At 46.3% G+C, this 10,035-nt stretch overlaps 1 protein-coding gene across 2 annotated transcripts in view; it reads left to right on the top strand.

Moving 5' to 3' along the window:
* LOC129821917 (latent-transforming growth factor beta-binding protein 4-like) overlaps positions 1-10,035 on the top strand; it is a 76,519-nt gene extending 66,484 nt beyond the window's left edge. For both annotated transcript variants that reach the window (XM_055879655.1, XM_055879656.1), the window contains 13 exons: positions 25-153; positions 472-597; positions 1,204-1,329; positions 1,547-1,690; positions 1,991-2,248; positions 2,639-2,707; positions 2,937-3,065; positions 3,193-3,339; positions 3,615-3,767; positions 3,991-4,297; positions 5,981-6,273; positions 6,518-6,667; positions 8,539-10,035. In XM_055879655.1, coding sequence (XP_055735630.1) covers positions 25-153; positions 472-597; positions 1,204-1,329; positions 1,547-1,690; positions 1,991-2,248; positions 2,639-2,707; positions 2,937-3,065; positions 3,193-3,339; positions 3,615-3,767; positions 3,991-4,297; positions 5,981-6,273; positions 6,518-6,667; positions 8,539-8,672 — 2,165 coding nt within the window. In that variant the 3' untranslated portion in view covers positions 8,673-10,035. The remainder of the gene's footprint in view (positions 1-24; positions 154-471; positions 598-1,203; positions 1,330-1,546; positions 1,691-1,990; positions 2,249-2,638; positions 2,708-2,936; positions 3,066-3,192; positions 3,340-3,614; positions 3,768-3,990; positions 4,298-5,980; positions 6,274-6,517; positions 6,668-8,538) is intronic.

A 10,035-nucleotide genomic window follows, 5' to 3' on the forward strand; every position in this document is an offset into this window, starting at 1 on the left:
GGCGTGTTGTCATTGCGGGTCCAGATGTGGATGAGTGTGCCAGGTCAGGCCCGGGGGCGTGCCAGGATGGGCGCTGTGTCAACACAGAGGGCTCCTACCAGTGCCAGTGCCAAGTGGGATTCACCACCAACCCAGAGAAGACAGCCTGTCTGGGTAACTCAACACCTCAACTACTCTGCACTGTTCATCATCCACCGTAGACAGACCATTGAAAACGTGTGTTCCTTACGAAACTACGTGTCCCTTTATGTAACACGCACAGCTTTCGAGCCTATGGGGATGCTGAAGTGTGTGTGTGTGTGTGTGTGTGTGTGTGTGTGTGTGTGTGTGTGTGTGTGTGTGTGTGTGTGTGTGTGTGTGTGTGTGTGTGTGTGTGTGTGTGTGTGTGTGTGTGTGTGTGTGTGTGTGTGTGTGTGTGTGTGTGTGTGTGTGTGTGTGTGTGTGTGTGATTCCCCCCTCTCTCTCCCCCAGATGTAGATGAGTGCTCAGAGGGAGCAGTGTGTCGGTCACAACGTTGTGAGAACACCATTGGCTCCTACCGCTGTATCACCTCCTGTGAGCCGGGCTACCGGGTCACCCGCACCGGAGAGTGCGTCGGTCAGTTCCATCTCTTCATCATCCTCATCGACTTCATCCTTTACTAAGTCTGGTCCACATATAAGAATGTATTTTTTTGATTATTCTCTTATTTATTAATCCACTTTATTTATTATGCTACTGAGAGGTCCAGAGGAACTCAATCAATAGAGATTGAATGCCGTCCTCCTTATACTGTCATACAGTTTAGCCATGATAGTTTGTGTAGGAATGGTTGGCAGGTTGGACACAGATGTGGGATTCAGGCTGAGGGCGGGCCGTAAGGGGTTGGTCATCATGGCAGCTGTGTTTGATTGATGTGTTCGGGTTGGAGGCTTTCACCGTGCAGATGCTCAGTCACAAGACTGCCGTTCGCCTTTCCTTGCCAAGATATGCATCTGTAACACACACAGACCGACACACACACACACATTATGAAAAAGATCTAGGGATGGATCTCATTGTGTTGTTTTCACCAAACTGTTGCTTTATACCTTTAAATAATTGAATCAAGTGTATCCTTCTAACTATAATAAAGACAGTGACCATGCTAGAGACCATATTTCAGATTCATATAGGAGTGATGTCATCTCTCTCCCCACTTCTGTTTCTTCTTCTCTCCCACAGATATCAATGAGTGTGCCAATGAAACCGTTTGCGGGGAACATGCATTCTGCCAGAACCTAATTGGAACATACCAGTGCATGTGTGACCAGGGCTACACAGCCACCAGCGATGGGAAGGGGTGTGTGGGTACGTCTCAACACCGATGCACGAGTCTCTGATAAGAGTACAAACGTTACCATTCTGCTGTCCTATCATCTGTCATTGTCTTTGCTTGATTTAGCCTACATGGTTATACCTTTTCGACCCATATTTTTCTTTCTCTCTCTCTCGCTCTCCTTTCTCTCCATCTCTCTCTCACACACTATTTCTCTCTCTATCTCTATCTCTCTATCTCTCTCTCTAGATGAAAACGAGTGTGAGACTATGCAGGGCGTGTGTGGCGCGGCACGGTGTGAGAATGTGGATGGCTCCTTCATGTGTGAGTGTCCAGGAGAGGGGGAGGAGTTTGATACGCGCTCAGGACAGTGCCTCAGCACACCCCGACCAGGTACTGTACGCTGTCCAACACTATTGTGCTTTTCGAGGATTATCTAGATAAGCTTGTTTTTTACCGTACGAAAATATACATTTCTACTCCCTGATGGGAATAACACTTTCCCTGCTTCAAATGCCATCACAGTTTTATTGGCATTTAACATCAGTTTGTGCAACAAGTGCCCATTCAAACACCTTGACGTTGCTGCCCCCTGCTGTTCATGAGGGAACGCTACATTGTCTTGGTGGTCAGCAACGCAGCCGTAACCACACGCACCTCAACCCTCAAACATCACGTCCACGTGTCTCACAGGTCGTCCAGCATTCCCTGGCGGCGGCTCCTCTTCTTCGTCTTCCTCCACCACCGGTCTCGGTCCCCAGCGTTGGCTCGATGCGTCCCAGCTGCCCCCTGCCCGGCCTGGCGAGTTGAGGGAGTGCTACTACAACACCGAGGAGCAGAGCTCGTGCAGCGTGCTGGCCCGCAACACCACCCAGCAGGAGTGCTGCTGCACCGTGGGCCAGGGCTGGGGCATGGGCTGCCAGTATGACCCCTGTCCTCAGCTAGGCACAGGTAGGGACCAGTGATCAACACTGATGTCAATAGTATGTCTATGGTATGACTATGTCTCTCGTACAGGAGGATGGTGGCATCTTAACTGGGGAGAACAGTCTCATGGTAACGGCATTAAATACATCAAACACATGGTTTCCATGTGTTTGCGGTTTCCATGTGTTTGATGCCATTCCGTTTGCTCCATGACGGCCATTACGTTGAGCTGTTCTCCCCTCAGCAGCCTCCTGTCACCTCTAGGGTGTATAAGACTAAAGTCAATATGTATGTCTATGGTAGACTCCTGGAGTTACATCCACCTGACAACCCACTCAGAAAAAGCTATCCCTGATGTCGTAAAGTGTTCCTTTCTGATATGTCTTGTTGTTGTTTCCTGTGGGTGCTGTCCAGCCGAGCACCAGGCGTTGTGCCCCAGCGGACGAGGATATGTTACCGGGCCAGGAGCATTTAGCTACAAAGGTAACGACACTGCAGGTAGCGGTTAGAGCATTCGGGCCGGTAACCCGAAAGGTTACTAGTTCAAGTCGCTGAGCCGACTAATTGAAAAATCTGTCGATCTGGCCTTGAGCAAGGCACTTAAACTCTCATTTCTCCAGAGTTGCTGTCAATAATGGCTGATTTTGACACACATGATTTGTAGTCATGCTTAACCTGTACCTATAATCCAGGCCTTTCTCTCCTCTCACAGATGTGGATGAGTGTAAGCTGTTCCACCCTGAGGTGTGTAAGAGCGGTGTATGTGTCAACAACATCCCTGGCTACTCCTGCTACTGTACCATTGGCTACTACTACGACGACGTGTTTCTGGAGTGCATCGGTTAGCGGCCTTTCTTTATCAGTGATATTGGGCTGTTTTGACCCAGACTTTATAATTTGTGATTGAACTTAATGGGATGTACATAATGGGTAGGTTGCTAAAATCTCATCTCTCTCTCTCTCGGTAGATGTTGATGAGTGTGAGGCAGGGGAGGACAGCTGTCCAGGGGGAATCTGCCTCAACATATTAGGCTCATACTTCTGTTCCTGCGAGCCCCCTCTTGTGTTGGACGACACTCGGCGTAGCTGTGTCAATTCCACTGGCCTCGCCGTGGGTAAGACTACACACACTGGGAGACGGGAGTCCCCAATCACTCTCACCTTATGAGTCCACACTACTCAAATGTCACTTATTAGCTCAAGCTGTGAGATCTCTCTCACCATCTCTCTCCTCCTTTTCCCCATCTATCATTCCCTCGTTTTTCCCACCTCCCTTTCTCCATCTTTCTTTGCCTCTCTTTATCCATCTTCCTTTTTATTCATCTAACTGTCTCTCTTTTTCATCTCACCCTTCCCCTCCTAATTCCTGTCTTATCCCTACTGTCTCCAGATGAGAACCTATCGTTCTGTTGGGAGTATGTCACAGCAGACCTAGTGTGTCAGAGCCCCCTGCTGGGCAGACAGGTCACCTTCACTGAGTGCTGCTGTCTGTATGGAGAGGGCTGGGGACTGCAGTGTGCTCTGTGTCCTGCCAGAGACTCAGGTACTACTGGACTGACCGCACACTCACTGATGCGCTACTACGGCCACGCTGAATGTGGATGAGTATTTACATTGAACAATCCGCTGTGTTAGCATTTTTTTCATAAGATGGAAGCAAAATGGCGCCCTGTGTTGCGAAACAGTGTTGTGTTTATGGGCATGTTTAAAGTTTGGGGAAGTGTCATTTTTGGTCTACGCCTCTTTTGCTTCTCTCCCTCTGTCAGAGGACTATGACGCTCGCTGTAACGTCTTCCTGAGGCTCCCAGAGTTTCCTCCCCCCTTCCCTGACCGCTACGGGCCGGACCCAGGGCCAGGACCCGGCAGAGGAGGAGAGGAAGGAGGAGGAGTGGGGTATCGCGTGCCCTATGGACCGGACTCCTTCCCAGACCCCATTCCCCGCAGGCCTGAGTACCCCCAGCCTGACTATGACGACTACACACCACCAGGGGGCAGCAGGTCTGGCTTCAGAAGCAGAACGCCCAGCACCTTCAGCGTCCCAGAGAGCCCATACAGACGGCCCTCAGGATACATGTAACACGCTGCCCTTTTCACCACAGTCACTCATTCACATCTACAGTGGGGCAAAAAAGTATTTAGTCAGCCACCAATTGTGCAAGTTCTCCCACTTAAAAAGATGAGAGGCCTGTAATTTTCTTCATAGGTACACTTCAACTATGACAGACAAAATGAGGGGGGAAAAATCCAGAAAATCACATTGTAGGATTTTTTATGAATTTATTTGCAAATTGTGGTGGAAAATAAGTATTTGGTCAATAACAAAAGTTTATCTCAATACTTTGTTATATACCCTTTGTTGGCAATGACAGAGGTCAAACGTTTTCTGTAAGTCTTCACAAGGTTTTCACACACTATTGCTGGTATTTTGGCCCATTCCTCCATGCAGATCTCCTCTAGAGCAGTGATGTTTTGGGGCTGTTGCTGGTTAACACGGGCTTTCAACTCCCTCCAAAGATTATTTATGGGGTTGAGATCTGGAGACTGGCTAGGCCACTCCAGGACCTTGAAATGCTTCTTACGAAGCCACTCCTTCGTTGCCCGGGCGGTGTGTTTGGGATCATTGTCATGCTGAAAGACCCAGCCACGTTTCATCTTCAATGCCCTTGCTGATGGAAGGAGGTTTTCACTCAAAATCTCACGATACATGGCCCCATTCATTCTTTCCTTTACACGGATCAGTCGTCCTGGTCCCTTTGCAGAAAAACAGCCCCAAAGCATGATGTTTCCACCCCCATGCTTCACAGTAGGTATGGTGTTCTTTGGATGCAACTCAGCATTCTTTGTCCCCCAAACACGACGAGTTGAGTTTTTACCAAAATGTTCTATTTTGGTTTCATCTGACCATATGACATTCTCCCAATCTTCTTCTGGATCATCCAAATGCTCTCTAGCAAACTTCAGACGGGCCTGGACATACTGGCTTAAGCAGGGGGACACGTCTGGCACTGCAGGATTTGAGTCCCTGGCGGCGTAGTGTGTTACTGATGGTAGGCTTTGTTACTTTGGTCCCAGCTCTCTGCAGATCATTCACTAGGTCCCCCCGTGTGGTTCTGGGATTTTTGCTCACCGTTCTTGTGATCATTTTGACCCCACGGGGTGAGATCTTGCGTGGAGCCCCAGATCGAGGGAGATTATCAGTGGTCTTGTATGTCTTCTATTTCCTAATAATTGCTCCCACAGTTGATTTCTTCAAACCAAGCTGCTTACCTATTGCAGATTCAGTCTTCCCAGCCTGGTGCAGGTCTACAATTTTGTTTCTGGTGTCCTTGGACAGCTCTTTGGTCTTGGCCATAGTGGAGTTTGGAGTGTGACTGTTTGAGGATGTGGACAGGTGTCTTTTATACTGATAACAAGTTCAAACAGGTGCCATTAATACAGGTAACGAGTGGAGGACAGAGGACACAGGTCTGTGAGAGCCAGAAATCTTGCTTGTTTGTAGGTGACCAAATACTTATTTTCCACCATAATTTGCAAATAAATTCATTAAAAATCCTACAATGTGATTTTCTGGATTTTTCTTCTCATTTTGTCTGTCATAGTTGAAGTGTACCTATGATGACAATTACAGGCCTCTCTCATCTTTTTAAGTGGGAGAACTTGCACAATTGGTGGCTGACTAAATACTTTTTTGCCCCACTGTATCATGTAAGACGCAACATATATTCTCATCAAACATGTTGGATTTCTCCCTCCCAGTCCTGAGCGGCACTATGACGAGGACGACTACGGCCCGCCTGATGCTCCTCCGAGACCCCATTTCCGGACCCTCCCAGACCCTCGTTCTGAGCTTGCCTTTGGGGCGCGACCCCTTCCCCCCAGCCGAGAGGGCCTCCCTCTGAGTCTGGCCCCCCTCCCGGACAGTGACCCCTATAGTGAGGAGGAGAGGCCAGAACCCTGGCGTGTGGGACCCCCTTTCCCTCCGTTCCCTGACAGACAGGGGCCAGGTGGTGGTGGTGGTGGTGGTGGTGGCCCACGGAGAGTCTATGAGAGTAAGCTCTCTCTTATTGTGCATTACTGGATTTACTGTTGTAACTGTAGCCCCTAGGGCTTTCAATAGGTCAAATTAGTAGTCTTGCTGGAAGGCACTACTATCATTTTGCAAATGCTGCTGCATTACCCAAAATATTTCACATTCATTTTAAGATGTGAACTTAACCTAGGCCCTGTGAAGAATGCTTGTTTGATTAGCTATCTGTTCATAGTTCTGACCATCTCCTCCTCTCCCCGCTCCAGGACGATATGAGCCGTATGCAGGCCTGAGCACAGAGGACTGTGGGATACTGCACGGCTGTGAGAACGGCAGGTGTATCCGGGTGGCGGAGGGATACACGTGTGACTGCTACGAGGGCTACGAGCTGGACATGACCTCCATGGCCTGCATAGGTAGGTATCCCTCCTCACACAATCCACAAGACAAACCCTTCAACTATTCGCAATTGTCTATATGCAAAACTCCCTGCCTTTCACTTGTTCTTCGGACCTTATGCCTTTAAATCTATTCTCAGATTGACATTTATGTTACAGTAAAATCTTTAGATTTACCAGTGCAATGGAGAACCTAGAAATGTCATAGATTTTGTATAGATTTACCGTTTTACACATCTACCAGAACATACAGTGCATTCGGAATGTATTCAGACCCCTTCACTTTTCCCACATTTTGTTACATTACAGCCTTATTGTAAAATGGATTCATTTATATTTTTCCCACATCAATCTATACACAACACCCCATAATGACAAAGCAAAAAAAACAGGTTTTAGACATTTTCCCACATTTATTAAAAATAAAAACAGAAATACCTTATTTACATAAGTATTCAGACCCTTTACTATGAGACTCGAAATTGAGCTCAGGTGCATCCTGTTTCCATTGATCATCCTTGAGATGTTTCTACAACTTGATTGTAGTCCACCTGTGGTAAATTCAATTGATTGGACATCATTTGGAAAGGCACGCACCTGTCTATATTATAAGGTCCCACAGTTGACAGTGCATGTCAGAGTAAAAACCAAGCCATGAGGTCGAAGGAATTGTCTGTAGAGCTCTGAGACAGGATTGAGTGAGGCACAGATCTGGGGAAGGGTACCAAAAAATGTCTGCTGCATTGAAGGTCCCCAAGAACACAGTGGCCTCCATCATTCTTAAATGGAAGAAGTTTGGAACCACTAAGATTCTTCCTAGAGTTGGCCGCCCGTCCAAACTGAGCAATCAGGGGAGAGGGGCCTTGGACAGAGAGGTGACCAAGAACCCAATGGTCACTGACAGAGCTCCAGAGTTCCTCTGTGGAGATGGGAGAACTTTCCTGAAGGACAACCGTCTCTGCAGCACTCCACCAATCAGTCCTTTATGGTAGCCTGGCCAGACGGAAGACACTCCTCAGTAAAAGGCACATGACAGCCCACTTGGAGTTTGCCAAAAGGCACCTAAAGGACTCTGACCATGAGAAACAAGATTCTCGGGTCAGATGAAACCAAGATTTAACTCTTTGGCCTGAATGCCAAGCGTCACTTCTGGAGGAAACTAGGCGCCGCTCATCACCTGGCCAATACCATCCCTACAGTGAAGCATGGTGGATGCAGCATCATGCTGTGGGGATGTTTTTCAGTGGCAGCGACTGTGTAACTAAACAGGATCGAGGGAAAGATGAACGGAGCAAAGTACAGAGATCCTTGATGAAAACCTGTTCCAGAGCGCTCAGGACCTCAGACTGGGGCGAAGGTTCACCTTCCAACAGGACAACGACCCTAAGCACACAGCCAAGACAACGGGACAAGTCTCTGAATGTCCTTGAGTGGTCTAGCCAGAGCCTGGACTTGAACCCAATCGAACATCCAACCTAACAGAGCTTGAGAGGATCTGCAGAGAAGAATGGGAGAAACTCTGCAAATACAGGTGTGCCAAGCTTGTAGCGTCATACCCAAGTAAACTCAAGGCTGTCATCGCTGCCAAAGATACTTCAACAAAGTACTGAGTAAAGGGTCTGAATACTTATGTAAATGTAATATTTCCTTATTTATCTATTTTTGAAGCAAAAATGTCTACAAAAAAATGTGTTTGCTTTGTTATTATGTGGTATTTTGTGTACCGTAGATTGACAAGGGGGAGAAAAAACACAATATGATCCATTTTAGGCTGTAACGTAAAACTAAATTTGGAAAAGTGAAGGGGTTGCACTGTACACACATTTGGACGTTCACTGATTCACATGCTTGTGTTTTCAATTGTGTCTTTGTTCTGCTTCTATGCCCAGACATCAATGAATGTGTGGATCCTGACAACGCGTGTGCGAACGGCCAATGCATCGACACAGACGGCTCCTATCGCTGTGTGTGTCACCGAGGCTACGTCATGTCTCGTCGGCCCAACCGCTGTGTGGCAGCATAACACAGCTACTACTTTGAACATTGTCTTCCCCCACTCAACAGTCCTATCTGGGGAAGTGTTCCATCTGGCCTATACACGCTCTGTCAGGGGCTCACGAAAGTAACTGTCCATTTTCTGACCTGAGAGAAAAGCTGAGAGGGTTGTTCTCTGAAGAAAACGTCAACTTACTAACTGACGTACAGTGTCTGAGATAGATTTGAGTCCATAGAACTCTGATATTAATATGGTTTGAGTTCTATACAGCACACACAACTCATTATACATGCACATGAGCTCAACTAAGCACAGACACTCGAGACTGCTATTTTAAGCAGGTAAATAAATATGTCCATTCGCCAAACCTTTCCTTTGATGTTGAAATGCATAGTTGTGAAAAAGAGGTTAACGTACATTGTGCAGAATCCTAACGATAAGAACACGTATCTAAAGGTAGGATCCAGCCCATTGAGATTGCTCACTTTGAGCTCGATCATGATCAACACACCGTGTTCTATGTCTAGACCAGAGGCAGACAGGAACCATTGAATGGAGCCAGTGTAGTCTCTAAGATAAAGACGACAAGCTACCGCCACAGACGAGCAGAGCCTTTGTCTAAGACAGAATCTCTGTCTGTGGATGTTTTGTTAACGAATGCTCTCTTCAGCTGGAATGTACAGAAAACACATCACGACATCGCTGAACCAAATGTCTATTCCTCTAAAATGTCAGTGACTTCTATTCTCTCCATTTGTTGATTTTACAAGCCCACTGATGTTTATGATTGCTTCTTGTATTAATTTATGCTGTTTAAAGTTAAGTTGCTCTTTATGTATTGATAACTTTTATTATTTTATAGAAATGTATATGCGGACGAGGAAGCTACACATCACTGACGTGTCTGTACATTTACTTCTTTAGACTTTTGTAGCCAATTTGGATTTTTTTTTTTTTTTTTACATGAGAATCGAATGTACCTGAAAACTGATATAAGATAGTTGACTTTGTATTCACAATTTGAAATGTTGTCTGTGTGATCAAAACACAATCAGTGATAAAATACCATGTACATATTTACAATTGAGAACTTTTTTACCAAATGGTATCTGTTTCAGTGAGTAGAACCTTCTCTGTAAATGTTCCTACTTCCTGATGTAGTTTACAAGCTGAAACCAACCCGAAAGCATTTCCACCTTTCAGCACCTAAAGATGTATAACACTATGCACTGTATTTGTGGATGACGTAGCTGTTGTGTACTTTTTACTCACAACTTTGTACATTTTTTTTATTTGTTTCAGGTATTTGTTAATTGTTTTGTCAGTGATTTTTGTATCATTATTGCTATGAAAACTATTTGAAAATATATTTGCACACTTTCCATTCCAA

The sequence above is a fragment of the Salvelinus fontinalis genome, chromosome 24 (assembly GCF_029448725.1).
Source record: "Salvelinus fontinalis isolate EN_2023a chromosome 24, ASM2944872v1, whole genome shotgun sequence".
Taxonomy (NCBI): Eukaryota; Metazoa; Chordata; class Actinopteri; order Salmoniformes; family Salmonidae; genus Salvelinus; species Salvelinus fontinalis.